General features: G+C 38.8%; 1 protein-coding gene across 3 annotated transcripts in view; it reads left to right on the top strand.

Moving 5' to 3' along the window:
• Nucleotides 1-747: 747 nt before the first annotated feature.
• RMDN2 (regulator of microtubule dynamics 2) overlaps nucleotides 748-24432 on the top strand; it is a 46088-nt gene continuing 22403 nt past the window's right edge. The window contains exons 1-5 of one of the 3 annotated variants that reach the window (XM_083858321.1): nucleotides 748-834; nucleotides 1299-1765; nucleotides 8048-8243; nucleotides 9188-9290; nucleotides 13178-13238. In XM_083858321.1, the coding sequence (XP_083714447.1) occupies nucleotides 1311-1765; nucleotides 8048-8243; nucleotides 9188-9290; nucleotides 13178-13238 (815 nt within the window). In that variant the 5' untranslated portion in view covers nucleotides 748-834; nucleotides 1299-1310. Of the gene's footprint in view, nucleotides 839-1298; nucleotides 1766-8047; nucleotides 8244-9187; nucleotides 9291-13177; nucleotides 13239-24432 lie in introns of all 3 variants that reach the window. The other 2 variants (XM_083858322.1, XM_083858323.1) reach the window with 2 other exon arrangements.

Below are 24432 nucleotides of genomic sequence, written 5' to 3'. Positions count from 1 at the left end.
ACTGTTGGAATGAGTCCAGATAAGGAACTCCAAGTTAATCAGAGGGATGGAGCACCTCTCCTATGAAAAATGCTGAGAGAACTGGGATTGTTCAGCCTGGAAAAGAGAGGAAAGATGGGGCAATACCATTTACGGGAGCACGGAGGGACAGGACAAGGGGAAATGGGTTCAGATTGAAAGAGAGTAGTTTTAGACAGATTGCCCAGGGAAGCTGTGGATGCCCCGACCCTGGAAGTGTTTATGGCCAGGCTGGATGGGGCTTTGAGCAGCCTGTTCTAGTGGAACGTGGCACTGGAAATGGATGGCCTTTAGGGTTCCCTTCAAGCCCAAACCATTCTATGATTCTGTGCTAAGTTCCTCCAGACTTTGGGCAATCTATAATGTACTTCGGTGAAACCAGCTTTGGGCCCTTACATGGCTCAAACTGCAATGAAGCTTTTGTGCCGGGACCGCCCGTCTTCCTGGAAAATGGGCGGGGTTTTCGCCGTGATTTTGCAGCTTCAGGTCTCCACCAAGGCAGTGGAAACACAATTTCTCTATGGCCTAGAAGTAGCAAAAGATTAAACCGGTGCAATCGAGCGGCCCCCAGACACAGGAACAGGTAGATTTGCTCTAGAGGGGCGCGTTCCGAGCCGTGTCCGTGGCAGGTGCAGGCCGGGATTCCCAGCGCTGGGGATCCCTCCTCCGGCGGGCAGCGCGTCACCGGGGCGGTCAGGCCGGCGGGGCCCGGCCCCCTCGATCCGGGTATCACCGCCCCCTGTGCCGCGGCGGGAGAGCTGCGGGCTCCTGGGCCGGACGTGCCGCTGCTCCCGGCCCGGCTCGGCCCGGCCGTACGTAGGTACCGGGGCGGCGCTGGGCTCGGGGCCGGCGCTGCCGGGGCTGGGGCCGGGCTGGGGCGGCTGCGGGGCAGGAGGGAGATGGGCGCGGGGCTCCGGAGCCCCTGGGCGCGGTGGGGCTGGGAACCGCCGGGACGCCCCTCCGGCCTGACAGCTGCGCTTCTGCCTCTCTGCAGTGCCGCAAAATCCGATTAGATGAGTTTCTCGCGTTAAAACAAACAAATCCCGGGATGCCGGGACGGTTCGGAGTGAAGGCTGAGGTCCTGCCCACGTGCCAGCGCCCTTCACACTCTCAAACCCACTTTTTTTTTGCTGCCTTGTATTGCAGAGCCTGCAAAAAGTATAACTTTGTGTCTGCAGTTCTTCCTGCCTTACACTTTGGTGATTTCAGAACAGAGTAAGTCGCTTGCGTAGAGCAGGGAAAACATCCTAAACTCTGTTATTGTTGTCTCACAATTCTAGGAGCGTGCAGAAATGTCTCCCTTCGAAAATAAAGGACTAATACTGGGCATAATGGCAGGGACTGCTGGATTAAGCCTGGTGCTGGTTTGGTACCGCAGGCTCCGGAAGCCCCGCACAGCCGTGCGTGTTCGTGCCTTCCAGGATATAGGTAACAAAATCAGCTCTGCGGGATGGCAAAATGAGGCTCCCAATGAGCAAGGAGCAGTAATGGTTTTACATGGAAGGCAACTGCAGATCCTAGAAAAATTGAATGGCCTGCTGCTAAGCGTGGATGAACTGAAGAGAGAGGTGGAATTTCTGAAAGAAGCTATTCCAAAACTTGAAGAGCTTGTTCGAAATGAGCTTCAAGGAAAGGGTGATGTTCAAAGGGTTAGCCCGTCACACAGAGCAACGAGGCGGAGAAAAGCAGACACAGCTTCTGGTGCAAGAGAAACTACCAGCTCTGAGGAGGCAGAAAGTGAAGGAGGGTGAGTTAACGATAATTTGTATATTCTACTGTACGCATGCAGTGCAAGTTGCATCATTGCCTATATGGAACTGTAAGCAGGAGCCCTGTAAAAGTTTTATATAGATTTTATACTTCTGGAAAAAAAAAATGAAACATTCAGATTATCAGTTTTTAGATCAGAGAAGACTCTTGGTGACCATCTCTGAATCTGCACTATGGCTGAAGTTGGCTTAATGCTAAGCATAATACAGATTTTTAAAAATTTTTTTAAGGGTGTATTTGGTAACACTGATGCAGTATTGCTACATAGCTATGCAATGAGAGGCAAAGTTCAGAATAATGGTGTAATTTTGAAAGTACTTCTAGTGCAAAGTGTCTTTGACATAGTTTGTTCAAACTGTACGAATGCTAATGTGCTTTTCCTGATAATTGTTTTGGTTTTGATCAGCCTCACAGGTGAGTTATTAGTGTTCTGCCTAGAGGCATTGCATCCTATGGAAGCTACATCTGAGCAGAACCTCTGTACAAGTGGCAATGTTTATGTATATGTGCTGTTGTATACACTTTCTGGTGGCTCAAAAAATGACCTTGAGGAATTTAGGGTACTGACTCAGTAAAGCAGAAAGTTCCTAGTTTTGACCACATCTTGTAGTCAAGTTGTGTTAATGGGATCTTTTATTGTCATGAGCTGGGGAACACGCCTGGGGATGATGTCTACCAGGAGTCAGGAGAGGCACCGTATTTTTGTCTTGACATTAATCTCCTGTAATTACAACTTTGTTTTGGTATAATCAGATTAGATACTTACATGCAATTTACTAATACTATGTTTATAGCAACTGAGTTTTTTGAGCCACTTGTCAGCGTGTCTTACAGGTCTGTGTAGGCAGCATTATGTCTGTAAATTGCCTATCTTATGTCAACTTTTTCTCTTTAAAAATATTTTAACTAACTGTAATATTCTGATGACAGCTAACATGCTGCATATTAATGGAATTCTATATTTAAGAGTTTCCCCACATTCATTTTCAGTTCCTCTGAGCAGAACTTCTTTTTGTGTTACATCCCAACCCACATGGTTCACAAGTCTTGTGTTTTGATACCATATTTTAAGACCTGTCAGTTCTATTATGAACCAGTTCTTTATTTTAAGTATTCAGGATTGGCATAAGTATTCAATGACATTCCTCCTTCATCTGGTATAGGAGCATCTTGGTTCTCTTAGTTTCTTAGATTATTTCATCCATTGGTTGGTTTGCAGAGGCCTTCATGTTACGAATAAAATATTCAGAGATGCAGATAAGGCAAAGGGACTAGTTTACAAATTACAAGGTCCACAGATGCAATGCAGGGGTTATTCCACATGTAACATTTGAGAAATTCTGTTTTCTGATCAGGAGTGATGTGTTGCTCTTTGAGAACAAGCCAAGGAAACTTGTGTGTTCAGGTTCTGTTGTGTGACGAGGAAGCTGATGTGGTGATCCAATACAAGTGATTATAGTGTGCAAGAGCACTGAATGTGTCCTTAAGAGAGGCCTTCTCTGAGAAGTATTTGTGTACAGTCAGAAGCAAGGAAGATAATTCAAGGTTATACTTAGCATTAGTCATTTGGCTATGTTCTTTCCCAATGCTATTTTTCAATCCATTTTGAAAAGAGGTGGGCTTTTTTCCTATTAACACCTCGTACTTGATGTGCTTGTTTTTCACATCTTCTCTATATTTGAGATAATTTGATTTCATTTAAGTAAATAATTGATTAAAAAAAAATCCTGACGTGTATAGTTGCAATATGTATAGCTTTTCCTGAGGTCTTCTGTAACTTCAATGACTGTGGTGAGTGGCCAGGAGGATCTGTAGCAACACTTGGGTTTTTTCCAGTTGCTGTATATCACCACTTCATATGCTGTAGGCATTACACCCTGTGCATCGTTTTGTACTCTTCTGTGGTGAATTCCACACACAATGGTGCATTCAGGTGCTTCTTTGTGCACTAGAGAAAAAAAAAATTGCCCTTTGTTACTGATAAAACATTTTTTCACCTTTCTGTACTCCCATCTAAAGTGCGTGCAATGTGTTTCACTGCCTCAGCAGCAATTTCATGATCTAGACGATAGGATTTTGCTTGAGTTAAGCACTTCTGGTTTTAATTGACAAATGGGTAGATGCTGGGAATTGACAGATAAACTAATCTGAAGAGTTTTATGGATTTGTGCTGGATGACTACATTGGTTTCAGGTTTTTAAACTTCTTCCAGAAAAGCTTTTAGTACTCCCAAGTTTTTTCATTAAGTATTGGAAGCTGACAGTGTCTGATAAGGCTCTCACTGCTTTGATCTGCTCTGGGCATATTCTCAATGTCACTGTTGGTATTCAACACCCTGGGAAGAGAAGCTTTCTGTTTTGCCTTTCAAAAATGATGTATTTCTGTAAGTTTTGAAATATGACATGTGTTTTAATAAATGAGCTATATTTTTGCGTAATGCCAGTCTGAATGGAAGGTGCACTGAATGGATGAGACATTAAATAGTAAAGAGTCTGTGGCTTCTAATCTGTGCTTTTCTGTATGCTATTTTTTTTAGTTTGTTTCAGTTCAATGTCCTAGTGAAAACTTCAATGTTTAACATTTGAGAATGTGTAACAAGCACTCATTCATTTACAAATACAATAAATTGTGTCCAAATGATCACCTGAAATGGAGCATGTCACCCAATTCTCCTCTTTGTGATTTTTAAGTTGTTCCCTCCCTGATATGGCAGTGATGCACCCTGGACATCAGTGTCATGTTTGGCCCCCATCTTCATCTGGCTCAGCATCCAAGGTCTTCAGATTGCATTGGACATCAGGCACCAGAAAGATTCACTGCAATAAATTCTTTTCTGACAGATGTTCTATTTATACTTTTTCCTTGAAATAGTTTAGTCAACAGGAAAAAAAAAATTCTCTTGCCTTCTTCTGAGTATCACTTCACTTAGCATTTTCTAATCTATTTTGCTGTTCATTTATTTTAAATGCAACCTTCAGTTGGCTTAAGAATCCAGTTTGCCAAACTTTTCCTTGAAAGCCACTTATCATTACTGATGGATATCACTTTGCTGGATCATGCAGATTTGATCTAGATCCATCTGTGACATATAATCACCTTTCTGTGGAATTAGCCAGAGCAGATGAGAGGGTGTTTGTGTCAGCTTGTGATTTTTTTCTAAGTTGGCAGGGAGACGCCAGATGATATTTGATCTGTCTAAAAGCTGAAGTGTTGTGGACAAATGATACCTGGTTAGGCCCAGTGTCTGCCAATCTACAGACACCCCAACACAGTTTTTGAACCACCCAAGTGTGTTTATAGCACAGGGGTGTTTTATACCATGTAGCTCAGGGTTTGTTTTAACCCAGTACTAGGTGCTGGGATTTACTGAACTGCTTTGCCACAGTGGAGTGTGTCTCCAGCACAGTTTCCATTTGTTCTTTGAACTTTGAACAGTCAGTTGTGATACAGCTGGGTCCTGTTGGTTGATCATTGTTCCTCACATTCTTATCACTGTTTTTTTCTTTTATTTAAAATCTATTGGTAATAAAGGTGAAAACAAGTTGGCACTGACTCCAGACATTTTTTAAATGTTCATCCATTTTCTCAAATATTGATCAATGTGTTTATCACTTGTAAATGCTCGCTTTTCCGTTTGTCATCTGATAAAACCTCTTGCAGGAAAATGCCAGGTAAAATTGCAGATTTCTGCTCAGTGGAATATTTGTAAAACAAACCTTAATTACTGTTTCTTGTTTTCTGTTTATTTCTTTTTTGGAGTGGAGTTATCAGTCCTTCAAGTCCTGGAGGTTTTAAACTGTGTTAAGAAGAATGTCCACTTCTGTTTGTGTCAGTACTGATTTTAGTGCTTTAGAAGGCGTAGAGGTATAAGACTGTTAGCTGCTTTGTTGAAGGCAGATACTGCTCAACAAGGAATTGAAGTTTGTGATGTTCTAATCAGTGTTTAAGAGGGTCTGTTCCACATTTAAATTCTTTGAGGGCTCATAAAGCAGGTAAATAGAGGAGGTAGGAGAGAATTTGCTAGGACAGTGGAGAGGAGGGAATGGGTAAGAAATGACCCTGCTGTCTCTGCTGTTTTGTAATTAGCTCTGTATGGGTTGACGTGATCTGTTAGATGGTGACACTTTTTCTGTGAGTCTCCCAGTAAATATATGACTTACCTATGTCATGTGAATTCGATGTTTGGCCTCAAACATTTGATATTTTGTCATGACATTTTATGAAGTGCTGCTGGAAATCTCTGCTGGGCGTGTTTGGACTGACAGCCCAATGGATTTGGGTGTCAACCCAACCTTGTATTTGTCATCAAGCCATTATATTTTTGCTGAGAATAGCATTTTCTAATAATTATTTTTATCTGTTATCTAACACTAGAAGAGTAGTGATCATAGAAATTTTAGCAGATGTTTATGCAGCAAAGGTAGAGAATACAACTTCAACACTGACTCTTCACTTTCATATCTACCTGATTAGGTACATTTGGTGCAGTGCCCAAATTCCTGTAACTCAGGGTATTGTCTTTACTGCTTAGTTGTTGCTCTTTTATATTATCTAGTGCCCTTATTTTCGGTTGGGAATTGCCCAAATCCTCAGTGCATTTATCTTTTAATTAGGGGGAATGGAGTATCTAAACCATGTGAGGAAAGATATTTTCCAAACACACTTTACGTCATAGAGTTTTGTATTGGAGCTAAATGATTGTCCCACTCTCCAGGAACTCCCTTATACATTTGATTAAGTTGGGGCTCTTAGAAGGGCAGCACTGGTGTATTTCTGTGTCCACTTCAAAATAACTATGAAAGAAGGATAGGCTGTGTTTTTAAACAAGCTTCAGAAAATGAAAATAAGTGTTCAGTAACTGAATATAGTCTCTGCAAGTTACAGCATAGGATGTGTCATCAGCTTCAGCATCATCAAGATTATGTAAAACAAATCTGTAGAAACATTTGAAGTTTCCCATCTCTGTTCTGCTCCATGATATTTTTTCAGTTTGAACATGTACACGTGGTCTGTGTATATATTGCTTTATCCAAATGTATTTTTGACTCTTCTTTCCTGTGTCACTGGTTAATTTTGCAGCAAAACTGTCATGCCACATCTAGCACTTCTGTACCTTCATAAGCGGTTGTACTTCACAGTATATTCACAGGCTGTAAGTGTATCTGCTCTGATACACTGATCTGTTCTGAAAGCAACATATTGAAAACAGAGTATTTGAAAGCCATGATTAATAACCTTCATTTTGACTGCTAGTGTTCTGTCCTGGTTAAATTTCTGAAAAAAGAAACAGATTTTATGTATTCTGACTGTCATGGCCTACTTTGATTATTCAGTTACTTAATGTGTATAGTACATTCCATGCTTTTTGTACTCAGAGTAACCATTTAGAAAATCTCTGAACCTGGCAGCTGATAGGTTTATATTATTACTTCTCCCCAGAATAGTGTTTTCAAAAGGGGAAATGCTGGAGATGAGGCTTCTCTGTCCATTTTTAGTTCATAAGCAAAAGGCTACTTTTTAAAAACAATGTCATCAGCTGCTCCTCTTTGAAATTGGAGTACCCTAATGTATTCTCATCACTTTGGACAGTAAGGCCACCTGCTTATCTCTGTGTGATATTTATGCTTTTGCAAATATTTCTTTGCCCTTGACTTGTGCTGAGTACTTGTGCACTAAGCATCATGAACTAATATAAGCTCTTTTCCAGTTTCACATACTCTGAACTTCAGAATGCTTGGAAGAAATAAGGAATTTATAACAATGGTGTTATTTTTATTGGCTTGTATTTAGATCATGAAAGTGTTTAAGAAAATATTGTATAAGGGATTGTCATAGCACTTATATTTTGGTTAGTAAGCTCATTCCTTTTTCAGAAAATAGGGAAATTGAGGTAAAGAGTTTAAGAGGCCTGTTCAGGGTTACAGAACGTGTCTTAAAACACATTAATGATTTCAAGTGCTCTGAATTTGAAACACAAGGCTACATGTGTTTCTAATATGTATCTGTGGTTTTTTAATGGAGTATTAGGCAACAGGACAGTATAATTACTTACCTGTTATGTTTGGAATATGACTGTGCTGTCCCTTTGAAGATAAAGGTTTTGTAATAATAACAATGAGCTTGATATCATTAATAAAAAATCCTTTGTTGTTGGACAAATGGGATAAATTGTGCTCTGAATTTTTTGCTTTTTAATTTAACAGTGCCCCTTTTTTTTTTTTTTGAGAAAAAAAATGATTATTATTTTCTGTGATTTTAGTTACCTTACTGCTCATACTGATTCTGAAGGAGACTCCGAGGAAGAAAGGAGATGTATGAAATCACCTGATGCCATAGTGAAATCAGAAGAAGATGAAGACTTATTTAATTTTTTACAGCAGGTTGACAGTTTGCACAAGGGTTCAGAGGATGATAAAAGGGAGGGCTTCAGACTGCTGCTGGAGAAAGAGGACAAGGTATTATGGGTAAACTAAATATTATGTCCTGCTTTTGAGAACTAAATAGAAGCTTTAAAATGCACATAGAAATGGATGATGAAATTTCAAGCATGTTTTTAAAATACAGTCAAAAAGCAGTATTTCAAAGTGGTATCAACATTCATGTTGTGTGGGCATAGAAGTTCTACTATTTTATATCTCATTCAAATTCAATAACTTTGAGGCTTTGTTTGACATAGGAATTCTTGCATAAAACAAAGAAAAATCATGAGCTTTTTTTTTTTAATGTAAATTATACTTACTTCTGCTGGTTTTGGAATAGTCTGTGTGAGAAAATCCTGTAGAATTAAGTAGTAACCAGACCTACTGTTGTCAAACGATGAGCATCTAATCTGCTCACACTGTTCTAATATCCTTCATGTGAATTTTTCCTTTGACTTTACTGGGCCTATATGTAACTCCAGATGAAATTTAAAGGTGGTTTGATGTGCAGTGCTCAGTTCAGTGTATCATTTTATTCTGGTTTGGGAAGCATTAGTTCTGATTGTATTTTCATCTGAATATTGGAACACCAAGAAAGGTAAATGAGATAATGTGAGTGAGTGTGGTGCTTATGGCTTCCCTAAAGAAAATATACATCACTTAGTTCAGAGATTTGTTGTGCTTTACTGGATTACCTTGTCAATGTTTTTATTAAAAGAGGTTTAAAGTGGTTTATAAAATAAAACCTCTTTAGACAATCTAGGGTGTTTCTGAAAGCTTCTCTTTTGTTCATGTAAAATTGGTCAATTGGTTCTCACATGAACTACACATAGTATGTAGAAGGATGGAAAATTAACAAAAAATTATGCCATCTTCTGATTACTTGCTTTAAACTTGTTATTAATTTTAAGCATTGTGAAAGTAAACTGTTTAAATCACGTTCTGATCAGTTTAATTATGTAGCTGTCCTCCACTTTCAGTACGAAAACTGTGTGGACTTTCTTTGGAGGCTTGCACGTGCTTATGGAGATCTGTTTGAGATGACTGCTGATGCTGAGGAGAAGAGGAAATATGTAACTGATGGTAAGAGGAAAAATCTTTATGAATAATGCCATATGAGTGTAGTGAAACATGCTTTAAACTTTGGTTGAGTTTTCCAATATAAGACATTTGCAATCCAATAAATGAGAGCATTTGTACTGTAATGATAATATTTTGTGCAGTAAACCACCACAGTTTACAACTTCAGTTCATTCTTTCCTTGATGAGAGATCCAGAATCAGTGGCAGAGGAGTATTATGGGTCATAATTGGAGGCTGTTGTCTCTGCAGATTGTCTTAAAATCCTGTGTTTTGTTGAGAAACAGATGGATACAGAATGTGAAAACTCCCAGATGCTGTCAGCACAGTTTCTTAATTACATCTTTGGGAGAGCAAGAGGAATAAATAAATGCTGAAGTTTTTCTGCTTTCCTGTGGTCAGGGAGCACTCCTGGATATCAGCAGCCTCTCTTGTGGTGATGGTGGGGATGAAACTTTGTCAATCTGGAGGAACTGTTGACCAGAAACAGAAGTTGCACGTGACAATTCATTTTGCTTCCAGACATCTCTCCCCATGTGTCCTGTTTGACATCTAATCTCTACAAGACTTTAATTTTCTTCATCATAGCGCTTTTTTTTTTGGTTGCTTTTAAAAGCATTGCCCTTTCTTTCACTGTCTGGATGGATATTGGCTAGTGGAACAGTTTGTTTCCCTTTTTATTTTGGGTCTTCTTTTTATTACATTAAAACCTACATCTTTACAATGTGTCACTCTCCTCCAGTCAAGGCACTGCTCTTAATCCTTTTTGCCTTATCTTGGAGTACTTCTCTCTTTCTTTTATCTCTCCATCGCCCCTTCCTTTTTTGCTGCACCAAATCAGGTTTTGTAAGTGTAACCCAAGCTGAATTATTTTGTCTTTTGTGACACCTCTCATTGACTTTTTCTTCTGTTGACAGTGACAATGTCACTGACACTGCAGTTTCAGCTCTCCTTTGTCATCCTTAAAGGGAGTGTCATGCCTTCATGCTGTTGTAACATATTCCACAGACAACCTCAGTTTGTTCAAGGTCCTTCCTTTTTCCAATCCTTTTGTCATCTAAATACTCCTGAAAACTTGCACTATCTTAGCAACTTAATTGATACTGTCTTTGCTTTAGTAGCAACATGGCTTTGTACATAAATCCTACAGTGCAGTGAGGATTATGACACAAAGTAAATGAAAACAGTAAATTCTGTTGTTGGATCCTTTGCTTTTACCAGTGATTGGACTTGAAGCTGGCCAGGACTGTGGGGGACAAGAAAAAGAGTTTCTTCAAATGTATCAATGTCAATAGGCAGCGTAAAAATAACATGAACCCGTTACAGGATGAGTGTGGTCACCTCTCAAATGGGGACATGGACAAGGCATAGATATTTAATGTATTCTTTGCCTCTGTCTTCAACATGGGTGATGGAGCAAGGGGTTGTCAGTGCCCTGAGCTGGAGGACCGTGGCTGCAAGAATGAGCAATTCCCAGTCAGCCTGGAAAGTGTGTAGGATCTGCTGCTCTAGCTGAATTCCTAAAAATCTGTGAGGCCTGGTGGGATTCATCCAACAATCCTCAAAGAACTAGTTGGTGTCATCTCAAAACCTCTCCTGATGATTTTTGAGCAGTCTTGGGAGTCTGTAGAGGTCGCAGCTGACTGGAAGCTGGCTGATATTGTCCTGATTTTTAAAAAGGGCAAGAAGGAGGACCCTGGCAACTACAGGTCTGTCAGTCTAACTTGAGTGTCTGCTGAAGTTATGGAGAAGATTATTCTGGGAGGTATAGAAAAACATCTGGAGGACAATGCAGTCGCTGGTCACAGCCAGTGCAGCTTCATGAGAGGAAAGTCCTGCTTATCCAACCTGATTTCCTTTTATGACAAAGTACCCTCTCCAGCTGATCAAGGGAAACCAGTTGATATAATATTTTTGGACACTTGTAAAGCTTTGGATACTGTCTCTCACAGGATTTTTTGGGACAAAATATCCAGCACACAGCTGGATAAACATGTCATGGGATGGGTGAGCAATTGGCTCACAGGTCAGGCACAAAGGGTTACAGTGAATGGGGTGACATCAGACTGAGGACCTGTCACTGGGGGAGTTCCACAGGGCTCCATTCTCAGCCCTGTGCTCTTGACATCTTCATAAATTACTTGGACATAGGACTGGAAGGGAAACAGAGCAAGTTCACAGAGGATACAAAACTGGGAGGAACTACTGAGTTTCTTGAGGGCAGGGAGGACCTGCAGAGAAACCTTGACAAATCAGAGAGCTGGGCAATCACCAACTGTATGAAGTTCAACAAGTCTGAACAAGGTACCAGATTCTGCAGTGGGGCAGCTACCCCTGGATGTATGGACAGGCTGGGAATGAGATGCTGGAGAGCAGTACCACAGAAAGAGACCTGGGGGTCCTGGTTGATGACAAGCTAAACAAGAGTCAGCAGTGCCCTGGCAGCCAAGAGGATCAACCCTGTCCTGGGGGGGCATCAGGCACAGCACAGCCAGCTGGGCAAGGGAGGGGATTGTCCTGCTCTGCTCTGCACTGGAGCAGCCTCACCTCCAGTGCTGGGGGCAGGTTTGGGTAACACAATGCAAAAAAGATGTTAAGCTATTGGGGAGCTTCCAAAGGAGGGTCATGAGGATGGTGAAAGGGCCTTATTGGGAAGTTGTATGAGGAGCAGCTGAAGTAACTTGGTCTGTTCAGCCTGGAGAAGAGGAGATGCCTCATTGCAGTTACAACTTCCTCATGAGAGGAAGAGGAGGAGCAAACATTGATCTCTGTGGTGCCCAGTGACAGGACCCAAGAGAATGGCCTGAAGTTGTGTCAGGGGAGGTTTAAGTTGGATATTAGGAAAGGGTTCTTCACTGGAGTATGGTTAGGCACTGGGCTCCCCAGGGAAGTGGTCACAGCGTCAGCCTGAGAGAGTTGAAGGAGCATTTGGACAATGCTGTCAGGTGCATGGTGTGACTCTTTGGTGTGGTCCTGTGCAGGCCAGGAGTTGGATTCAATAATCCTTGTAGGTCCTTTCCAACTGAGCATATTCTGTGATTCTGTAACTGCATGTAACCTCTGCTGATGAACAATAATGGCACAGCAAAAGACAGAGAGAGATAAAGAATGATGGAATGAAAGTGGGTCTTAGGTGTTGAGTAACCAGCCTAGTTTGGCTCATTCTCACAAAGTGGGGGTGGCGGCAACCTTTTTCATCTCAGTTTTTGGAAGTGCTGCTGAGGCCTTGAGACTGCAGGAGAGCTGGCGGTAGTTTCGTGGTTATTTTTCATTTCACTGGGTTGGAGGACTGTGTATGCTATTCTTTGTTTTTATGAAGTTAACTTACAATACAGAAATGTCAGTGCAGCTTAATTGGTTGCAGCTGAGACTCTGCAAACAATAAGAATCTCATGTGAACTTCTTACTGGGAACGTGGGTTTGATCATATCGCCTACTGTCATCTTTATTCAGTTTAAAGTGGAACTTAAGGGAAGGCTTTGTGCTAGAAAGGAACTTTGACTAGCTTATTCCTGTACCCAAGGCAAGAAACAGCTTTGGTGGTTCTTTTGACAGGTGCTTGTCTGACCTGCTTTTAAGGCTCTTCAGTCTTACAGACATGACAGCTTCCTTTGGCAGTCCAGTCTAATCCTTCCGTGATTTAACTGCATCTGAATTGGATTTTAAAGGAAAATACTAAAATTGCATATATAGTTTATATATACTTATATGTAAGTGTATGACTATGTAAATGAAATAAAGCCAGGATGTTACATTGTTCATCTAAATGTTTCTAAGAACAGGAAGCAATTTCTTTGCTGCTACAGTAAATTAGATTGCTTTGTTCTTGGAAGTCACCTAAAACATGGAAGAGTACAATAAATCCTTTCATATATTGTACTCCATTTACAGGAAAGATTAAAGCTGAGAAGGCTGTTCAGCTGGATGCTGGGAGTGCTGAGAGTCACCAGTGGTAAGTTTGAGAAAGTTTCTACAAACTTGTGTGCATTTATTAAGTTCAAGAAAAAAATCCCCAGTCTGACATGAGTTTTATGAATTAGTCATTAATATTTTTTCATAGCTTTATGAAACTCAACTATCACCAGTTGCTGCTAAAATTACATTGAAATATTCTGTGAAGCATTTATTATAGCATGTGAAACAACTCAATAACCATACTTTAATAAGTACCAAGAAACATAGATAAGAGTATTTGCTTAAGCCACTATTTTGTTGCTTGGAGAAGCCATTTACCTTCCCTTTCAACAATTCACAAAATAATGTAATTTGACCTTGAATTTTGTCCTTTCCTTTTCTTGTAAGAGCCTAAACTGTAATAATTAAAAATAGAGATAGAGGACTATGGAAATTTGAATTAATTTCTCAATTTTTGCTTTATCGTATAGTTTTTCTCCAAGCGTGACACTTAGTTTAGTTTTGTAGACCTTGCCAGAACTAACAAACTCTGCAAATGTAAATATTTTTTTATCAAATCAACATTATCAGGTAAAAGATAATTCCGCTGAGTTCTAGCTGATAGTTCCTCACCATAGTATTTTATAAGTCAATTTTACTGAGCTCCTGATTTCTTTTCTAATATTATTAGCTTTTCCTTTCCATTTTGGTTTCTACAATCTTCATTAATTTTTTTCTTTGCGCTTGTGGGATGGGAATTCACTAAACTTCTGCATATCTAAAACAAATATTTTTTACCCCAGGCTCCTTTCACAATTTAAAAAGAAGCAACCACTTCTGGAACTGTTCACTAGAGTCAGTTTTGCCCATTTACTCTTGCATGAGGGTGAGATTAATTTCTCCTGAGGCTCAGTTGACAACATCTTCATTGCCTACAAAGGGAGTACATGTCAGGTATCTCAGGTTTAGATACTTGATTAGACACAGACGTTGTCATTTAATTAGGTAATTCTGTGTCTTGCTTTCTCTCTTTCTGAAAGCAATTTACAGCCATTTTTGCTCTTTGCTTCACCACAGTCATGGCCAATTCCTCAGGGTAGTGCTGATTTACCCCTCTCAGTTTGAACTCTGTGTATAAACAACCACAAAATCACATTTAAGTATGAATCCTGCGCCTCCCTTCCTCCTCAGCCCACAAGACTGACAAAATATCCTAGTATAAATACAGCTTCACTGGCAGAAACTATGCTGATAAACCCTTACATATTGTTCAGAGAGATGTAGGTGGTCTGCTGGACTTCACATGTGAGATCCTGTCCTGGCAGGCACATCTAGTAGGGAAAGAATCCTGAGTGTAAGGAGATGTGTTCCAGAGGTTACCTCAGAAAGCTGAACTGAGATGTTTAAGAGGAAAATCTTACATTTTTTGAGCTACTGCTTCTTGTAACAGGCAAAGGATTTCTGTATGGTTTGCAGTTTTCATATTTCATGTATCTGGGTTGCAAGTGAACATGAGGTTTTTATCAGTTGTTGTTCAACTGATGTCTTTCTAGAAGTATAGATGGACACTACAGATTAAAATAGTTCTCTATAAATTTTTTTGAGAATGTATTGTCTGCTTGTCTTTATTTTCTGACATCTTTCTGACTTGCTGCAAGATTTTTGAAGTGTGATGTAAGTGTAATGGTTGTGCCCATCTAATTGAGGTTGTAAGTACTGCGCAGAATGGGCTTCCATGCTCCAGAGGGACATTGGTATGTTTTTGTTTAGCATAAAAGTAGTTGTTCAATATCTACTGTGGCTCCAGTAGATATTTTTCTGCTGTGCTGCTGCTTAACCAGTTGGACTTCTTTTGTAACTTTTTTTAAAATCTGTTTTATTCTATTTTATTCTTTATGAAGTGTTTAACACACATTTAATTGCTTTCATGTTTATTTCCGACCATTTCTCAGGTTGGAGGCCATTTAGGTTTGTAAATGCATTCCTTCCAGGATTAACATTTTATTTCAAAAGTGGTTTTTTGTTGTTTGGGTGTTTTAAAATCATTGACTTAATTGATGAACTACTGGAAAATAATGGACCCAGCACTAAACTTTGGGTGACACCTATAGCGATGCTCAGGTTCACATGAACCTGGTTCTGCAATCTCTACAGGTGATTTAATCTAAACAATATTTCCACGGTTGGTTTTTTGAGGAACATCAGGTAGGACAAAGTCAAAGGCCACATAAACAAGGTATATCTCATTTGCTGCGTTCCTCTCATAGTCCAGGCTTTTTATCTTGCCAGAATTATTTTTTATACTGTTTGTTCACAAAAATCTTGTGTTAACTGCTTTGTATGTTTATGCTTCAGGTTAGGTTGTGTTGCCTGTAACACTTTTCTTTCTTCTCCTTCTCCCTGAGAGCAGCCATGTCTGCCTTTTTCTTGCTGTTGGGGCTTTCTGCATTACCCACGAGACTTCTGTAGTCAGCTGTGTGTCAGATCTATATAGTTTGAGTCTGGCCTAATGCAATTTTTTCCAGTTTATCTAAACATTATTTCACATGTTAATCCCCATGAACAGGAAATAAGACTTCAGGGAATCTTCCCTGTAAAAAAATCTGTTCTCAAAATTGTACCAGAGGTTATAAAAAGACTGTGTATTAACAGATAACAGTGCAATACAATTAAGTCATGAATAAATAGTACGTGAAATCCATAGTTAATAAGAATATTTATACGAGAGGAAACAACTGAAAAGAAAAAAAATAGAAAAAATATTTATACAAAAAGACACTAGGATCACTAGTGGTTGGTCTAGATCAGAGCTGAAGAGCAGTACCCAGGCCCAGACAGACACTTGGATGTTGTCTCTGTCATCTGTGCCTGCATGTGGGCAAGGGCCTGATCCTGCACTTATGGGGGATGGAGAGTTGAAAGGCAGCATGTGCCCTTTGATGTGCCAGGGTATTTACAGGGCATGACAGATACCACACTTTGGGGTCCCTACACTTCCAGGCCATCATCCGCAAGTGGTGAGAAACCCTAGGGCATCTCCAGTGGCAGTAGGCACCTGTGTCCAGGCAGGGATCCTGTGAATTGAATAGGGTCTCTGCTGGCTGTAATAGGAGATTAGATACACAAATGAGAAGCTCAGCATGAGTGCAAGCTCAGTGTGAAAGCAATGCTGTCTCAGACCAAAATCCTTCCTTTCATTTCACTGCCAACAGAAAATTTTCTAAAGCTGTACAAGGTAAATAATCTTAGCTTCTGTAAGATGAGCCCATCTGTTTGTGGCATGTTAAGGCTATGTCAGTCTGTATCAGCTATTGATGACCAAGCTGTTTTTCTGACCTTGACTGAAGAAAGTTTTTGTTGATTTCTTACTAATTTCTGAAGGGTTTTAATATTTCCTATCAGCACAACTGAGGTTTTCACTCGTGTTTGTTATAGCTGCTATCTATGTTGTCCACTCATACATTATTTCTAGGGTTCTCTTAAACTGCTTAATATATTATGGCTTACTAAATGAGTGAGGATTAAATGATAGCCTATTCTTTTCCTGGTCCTGTACCTTGCTCTCTACTTACAGTTAACCCTTGTGGAGCAGAGGGGATATAAGTGAGGAAGAAATTGAATTCAGCCTTGTTGGTTTCATCTTTTGCCATTATTTCCTCATTGCTAATTGTTCTGCACTGTCATTTCCTGGTTTTTTTTTTTTCCTTCTGGTGTATTTATAGAACCTCTTATTGTCTTACCAGTATCCCTAGCTTAGATGTGTACTCTTGTTTTCATTTTTAGAATCAATTTCTTTTGGGTTTTAAGTTAATTGAGAATTCCTCACCGGAGCTGAATTGATCTTTAAAAATATTCCCTGCTATGACTAAAGGGTCATTTGCAGCTGTGCTGTTGGATATTGTCTCTTACTGAATCTTCTATAGAACTTTTTCTAACATGGCATTTCTTAACTATTTCATTTTTTCCATTAAAAACATACACTGTGCCTGTCATGCAGTGTTTAGGTCTATGGACCCATTTGGAAGTTTCTTTGGGAAGCTTATCCCTGCTGCTTGAAAGCTCCATTTACCAAATAAGCAAGGTCTTGTGACACGTTGACCCACAGAATTGTCCTAGTGTAGACAGAGTTATACAAGTAAAAACATCCCTTTTCCAGAGCAGGTTTTTTTCTGTTTTGTGGAACTGCTATAACGAGTCTGCAAGACAGAACACGTTTTTTGTGTCCACCAACGGAATTTAGTGGGATGGTTCCATGAGCAAACCTGCTAATATAGGCTTAGAGTTCAGCACTCTTGCCTTACTTTTGATATTTTAGAATAAAATATCTTCATTTAAGAACAAAAAGATGCCATGTATCTTCTTATTGTATCATCTGTATTTTTCTGTAAAATTGTGTGATAAAATAGATCAACACTCCAACTGTTCAACGTACTGACTAGAATACTAACAAGTAACCAGTATTCAGCCTCAAATTAAATTTGAGGAAACATATGCAGAACAAAGAAAGCAAAATATCTTGAAGTAGTCAGTTGGTTTGGTAATGAATTGCAGCTGCAAATAACTTTCATATCTCAATCCAGATTTTTGAAAACATGTGATCATACTTAATCTCATAGTTGCCAGTGAGATCAAAAACCTTCAGACTTTTTGAATGCTGACCTCTAAATAACTGAAGTAAATGGCAACACTGGAAAGGAAAAACATGGCTTTATTATTTGTATAAACACCCTAAAGAAAGACATGGTAAATATTCTAAGTGATTTGTGGCTTTGTTCAGCCAGTGTCAATTTTTCAAGTTGTGGAGGAACTTGCATACAAAAGTTATCATCAGCCATTGCAGGTTCTCTTGTTTTTTCCAGGCCTCAAACAAATTCATTTTGTGGGTCAGTGATTCCCAAGGGACAGCTGTGAATCCTCACAGCTCATCTTGGATCATGGAGTGTCTTTATCACCCAGATTTTAATTAGAAGTGCTATGTGAACAATTTGGTGCTACAGTTCCTTTATAGTTGTGCTGCTTTACAGCTTTATTGTTACAGAAAACAAAATGTAGATGCATATGAACAGTGCTTTTATTTAAAACTAAACAATCGCTTTTAAATTCTTCTGCAAAGCCAGTGATTTTTTTTTTGTTTGTGGGAGGTTTGTTGCTGTTTTTTCTTTAAGAGTTTGGGGAAGAGATCTGGAAGTTTTCTCTGCTGTTGTGCAGATCCCCACACTTCCTTTTTTGTTGATGAGAACTTGTTACAGGCTTTGCAAAGAACAAAATGTTACTGTTATGGCAAATTTTCAGAACATTTTCTTAAAAAGGTCATTCTTTGCATTGAGCTTTGGTTTGTTTGCCACAAACAAACTTGGTGCTGCTCTTAAATTTGTGTTACTCTCTAGAACTCACCTGTTGATGGGAGTTACAGAGACATCTCATTTAAGTGCAAATGAAGTTAGCAAGTGGAAACACAGTATCTTTAAGGGAAGACACCTCCTGAACACACCACCTCTTGGTGAACACACCTGGAGTTTTCTGTCATGTGTATGAGTGTTAATCAGAAGCACAGATATTTTCCCAAGCCCTGGGTTTTCCATGGAGGTGAATTCTAGAGCTTAGGGACAGTCTCTCACTGGCAGGCAACACCACAGAAGAGTAGTACAGGTTGGTTCCATCAAGGACACAAATAATCATTGTTATTTGGGTATTTTGATGATTTTACACAAACTTCCCACAAAAAAGTCAACATTCCATCACAGTAATAAAATTCTAACATAATTTGTCAGGTTTGTAAGGTGTAATGGCATAATAATTATTCTCTAAAACAAAACTCTTGAAAATTTCAGAATATGTTGTAGGGTATGGTCATACTAGCAAGAACTTTTAAAATTAGGTCTTCACCTGTTTCTAACTGAATTTTTGTAACCTACTGCCCCTAATTATCCCTTATTTAAACTTAGATAAGGCAGATAACTTGCAAGTGACAAGAGTCTATCATACAGTTGGATTTTTCAGGAATGATAGTTTGTGCAGAAATACAAGGTTTCCAGCTAGTAGTTATTTGCCGTGTATTTGATTCATGAAACAACCAAAGAAATTTTACAGCAATCTTTATTGTTAATTATGTGTAATCTTAGTCAGTAATCTTTGAATTATTTAATAGTTTTTTAAAAAAGAATTTAAAATTTCAAATTCAGACAGCATTTCTCAAAAACTGTAAGCTGTCCTGAAGTAAGTGGATCAGTGAAACACTGCAGCATACTCATGCAATGCAAAGGAGGAAGGTTTGACATGTGAAAAGATCTGTTTACTACAAGCTTTTTGCCAGAATTGTCACAAGGAAATAATTCTGACAACCTAATGATCCCTATTACATTTCTGTCAAGGAGAATTTTTGTGTTACTGTCTCTGAAAGCTGTTGTTTCACTCTGTTTCTACACTTGTGAAGACTATCCTGCTAATTTCTTCAAGATTGTATTTCCATCTGTAACAACTGTCTGTTATAAAAATAAAAGTTAAATTTCTGGAAATAGGAATTTAACACTGTTGTGGGTTTCACAGCCTAAGGAATGCCAGAACATGGCATCCACATGTTCTACTAGTGAACTTCTGTGAATACACATTAACAGCAGCATTTTCCCTTGATTTGGTGTTCTGCATGTGTTGCAATAAATTAAGCCAGAATTCTTAAAGTCCTTACCTTTGAGGTTTTACAAACCAAAGTAGGGATTTGTTTCTCATGTTTTTGCAAGTGTTACCTACACAAGTGTGTGCTACATCTGATGTTTCCCTGGAGCTCAGCTTCAATGCTCTGGTGAATTTTTAATATGAAAAGTGTATTTCTGCCAATTTCTACAGTGTAGACTCAATTATATTCCAAGAAGAAGGAAAGGGAAATGAAATCTCCATTAACGAAAAAAATCTCTTCAAACAAAAAATCACCTAAACACTTCACTTTGCACCTTGGCACATCTTACTTGGTGTGTTGGCAATCTTAGGCATTCTCAGCCACTGCTTCCATATCCCCATGTGTTTTGATTATGTTAAACCAATACTTTACCTTTGTATGGAAACTTTGTGTCAGATGCATATTTTTAGATTAAATATCCTGGTAGCGAAGTGATACAATATGAAGTATGCAAAGCTGGGATCTCAGGAAGGCCAGTGCAACAGGGATCACAGTCAGTAATTTAAGTTGCAAAATCTCCCTATGCAGAAGTTGATATCTCATTGAAATCATGTCAAAAAGAAATCCTGTGGGTCTCACTGCATTGCAGAGACTGTCAGAATATGTAAGTGGGTGAAACTGGTGAGTGGGGGAGTTGAGGGCTAAAAAACGAGATGGCATGCACAGAGCTGAGCTGTGCAGAGATGGGGAGATGCAAGAACACATTCAGAACTGGAATGGAAATGAACTTTCTTTTCACTGGGCCTCTTATGTGCTTCCCACATGTTAGCCTTTGCTCACACACATTAAATATTTCTCAGATGAGGAGGAGGGAGTGAAAACTATGAAACACACAAATTAAACTTTGGTGGTGGTAAATATCACAAACTCTCCTCCCATTTGCAAAGTTTTGTCAGACACAGTTAAGAAAAATTGATATTTTTCTTTCCTAGTGATACTGGGATGCTAAAATGGAGATCTAGGTTTCTAAGTGTAAGCCCTATACCCACACATTTCCAAATTCTACATGATATAAAAGATTTTTTTTAAATTTGGGATACATAAAAGGGTATATAGAAGAGGAAGGAACAAGTCTGGGAAGATGTATGTTATTTCTGATTTTTGCCAAGTAAATTTAAATTTACATTAGAAATTTATCAGAGGAAAGATAAATAGTGTTGTATTTAAATGCCCTAGTGTGGCTTCATCTTCATTTGAGACTTCAAAATCTTTTCTGAAAATCTGTCTCATGTAGCATAAGTTGTGGATGACAGAGTCTGAAGTGTTGGTATAATTTTTGATATTAAAATTAAAATTGGCTTGATAAAATTATTGGATCAATCTGCTTCAGTTTTTTTTTTTTTTTTTGTGTTTTTTTTGGTTTTTTTTTTTTGTTTTGTTTTGTTTTGTTTTTTTGTGTTTTTTTGTGGGTTGTTTTTTTTTTTTTTTTGTTTTGTTTTGTTTTGTTTTGTTTTGTTTTGTTTTTTTGCAATAGGTAAGATACGGCCCTTACAGTTTTGCCTGGCCTGAATACAGAATAGAAATTCTGTAGCACCAGAAGGGAAAATGTTAATTTACTTTGATCAGGACCTTCTGTGTGAGGGCTGTATAGGTACTTGGCATCCATCTCTGTCAGTTAGAGTTTCTTGCAAGTCTGAGTTTCAGGACATCATTTGTAACAGAGCAACATGGTGCTGACTGTTATATTGAGTTTGTTACATTGTGTTTATGCTTAATAAAAGTTTGTTAATTGTGGTGATTAATCATATGCTTCTACACTGTATTCAGTAATTTTTCTTCCATCTGGGAATAACATTTTTTACACCAGCTGAGGTATTGTGTCTGTCTTAATGAGATAATTACTGTTGTGTTTATCAAGATGAATGAGTCTGGGACTTGTTTTTTTGCATTACCCAGGAGTAACATCAGCTCGGCATATAGGTCATTTCTGGCAGCTCTTTGCTGATACAATTTCCTCTTCATTTTTCTCTGAAAGCTCTGTAAAAGCAGCACTGTGATATTTAAAGAGTGCGAGGGGGGTAATGGCTGTGCAGAGAACCAGTATCGCTTGCACTTCTAACAGACATGTAATTTTTACCCATTTCATTAGATAGTTGCATGTTGTTGTGTGATCATCTTTTTAGTATTCCCCCTGTCACCACGAGATGGGGCAGGTGACCAGGGAGCGCTGGGGCTGTGAAAAAAACCCGATACAAACTAGATGGAAGTGTTCCTAGTTACTCCCTGCCTTGGTTTCTTTGGTCATTTTCTTCACCATCAGAGTGGTGAGACATTGGAGCAGATTGCCCAGGGAATGGGAATCCTTGGAGGTGTTCAAGGCCAGGCTGGAGGGGCTTTGAGCAACTTGGTCTAGTGGAAGGTGTCCCTGCCCATGGCAGGGGTGTTGGAATTCAATCTTTAAAGTCCCTTCCAACACAGACCATTCAATAATTGACATTACCCTTTGCACCATTGAAAATAAAAGTTCGCCTTGTGTTTTAAGCTCTTTGAAAATTATTTAAAATGTGTAAAAAATCTTTTCAGGAAAGAAAGGACAAGTTTTTTGTTTTGTTTGGGGGATTTTTTTAGAAATGAAATTAATATCCAAAATGACACAGAATTTAAAAAAATTAAATTATTATTTTTTATCAATTGACTGTCTAGCCCATTTCAAAAGTATAAAATTAAAAAAAAAGAAACCAAAGTAAATTTAAAAAAAAGAACCACAAAACCCCAATAAAGACATTAAAGACATTTTTATTTTTTCCTTGGAAAAATAATGGATATTTAAAGTTAGTAGGTTAGCTTACTTTTAATTCAGTGAAAATTTCATTGGGATTTCCCTCCCAAGAGATTTTAGCTGTAAGTAGAAGTTTTTCTTTGAACTAGTTTAAACTAAGGCCCTCTTTCTTGTCACGCACAGACAGGGAAATACTGCAAGATGCTGGATTAGCTTGTTCGCTTTTCATTGTTTTCTTTTGTAGCAGCAATCCGTTTAGCTATGGTATGCTGAGTTTATCTGATTAGCACTTAATGAGTGAAGGGAATAGGGGCAGTGTTGCCTGAATTACTTAACCCTAATAAAGTTTTCACTACCTCCCCCCTCTTTCTAAATACCTGAACTTTCCTGACCCCCACCCCTTGCCTTTTCCCTCAACTGCAGCTCATTCCCATAGGAAACACACTCTGGCTGCAGCTCTGTCAGCAGTAGTGCTGCCATTAGCTGGATTTTGTCCAGTGCACATTGGTCACAACAAGCACCCTGCTCAACAGCGTTTGACAGTCTGGTTGGAGCTCTTAAAACTCAACTGCTGTTCTGCTGACTCCCTGCCTTACCTGGGAACACTTCCTGACCAAAAAATGCAACAACATGTAGCATGAGCATTTCTAACTTAAAACCTTTAAGTATAACTGTAAGATATAAAATAATTTGTTGGGTTGTGTTAGCAATGACATTTTAATGAGGATTCACTGGAGCTTGAATAATTACATTATATAAAGAAATTCAAGAAAGCTGATGTTTAATAGTGCTTAAAACTTGTGTGTGCTGTACAGATTGTGATTGTGTTACCATAATTCAATAAGCTTCTTGCATAACTCATTTCTTGCTCTTCAACTTGATTTCCCTCTTTTAGGATTCTTTTTTATTTTCATTTGGTGTTGCATTGTAAAACATTTGATTAAAAAAGCAAAATTCTGAAAAATAATAGAAAAATAACCTACATGAGGTTTTGTTGCTTAGCTATTTCTTGGTGGTTCTGTTAGTTTTATACAGAGGTGCAAAATTGTCTTAATATCAATGAAAATAGGTTCAAGGAAACTATAGTTGATATCTGTGCAAGAGATTCCTTATGCATAGAGGTTCTATAACTTTTGAAGAAATAAGAAGAAAGCAATAAAAATTTAGGTAGAATGTCAATAAGATACTAGCGTTGCTTAGAAGATCTGAATCTTTATAGGCTTACCGCTGAAAATATTTTCACTTATACCTACTTAACAATACAAATATTTTATAGAAATTATCTCACATTTCTTTTACCACTCAGTGCCCCCGATTTATGATAATCACAGTAATAATAATAATAGAAATAATAATGATCTTAGCAATAGACATCTAGTAATAACAGTAGTGATCCTGTTAGAGCAGGATGTGTGTGTATGTTTTCAAATTTCAAAGATGCGAGAAGGATGTCAGAAGTGCAGGAATGCACTGGGGTACTTGAGAAGGGTAAAAGGCAACTGTGAATATTTCTGAGGTGTGTACAGCTTCCTACTGGGCACACCCTAAGCATTTGCCTTCTTGAGTGAGGTTCTGCAGCTGGAAGTGCTCACGGTCCCAGTGAAGTGCAGAGCTCAAAGTGTCAAGGGGAACTGCTGTCAATGGTAGAGCCAGTCTGGAAGTGTCACACTCTGAACTAAATGGCTGACATTTTGGAGGAGAAATCTGGTTTTTCACTTAACTGACAATCCAAATAATGTCATTTAAACTTCTCCTTGTTTCCATTGTTTTGTTTTGGTTTGTGTTCTTGTCTGTTCCTAGATATGTATAGCTCATGCCAACTTCCGTCCAGCCATCCAGATGGAAAAAAAACAGGTGTAA

The sequence above is a fragment of the Zosterops lateralis genome, assembly GCF_965231275.1.
Source record: "Zosterops lateralis genome assembly, chromosome: 3".
NCBI classification, from domain to species: domain Eukaryota; kingdom Metazoa; phylum Chordata; class Aves; order Passeriformes; family Zosteropidae; genus Zosterops; species Zosterops lateralis.
Note: the sequence above shows the minus strand (reverse complement) of the source record. Positions and strands in the feature narration are given on the sequence as shown.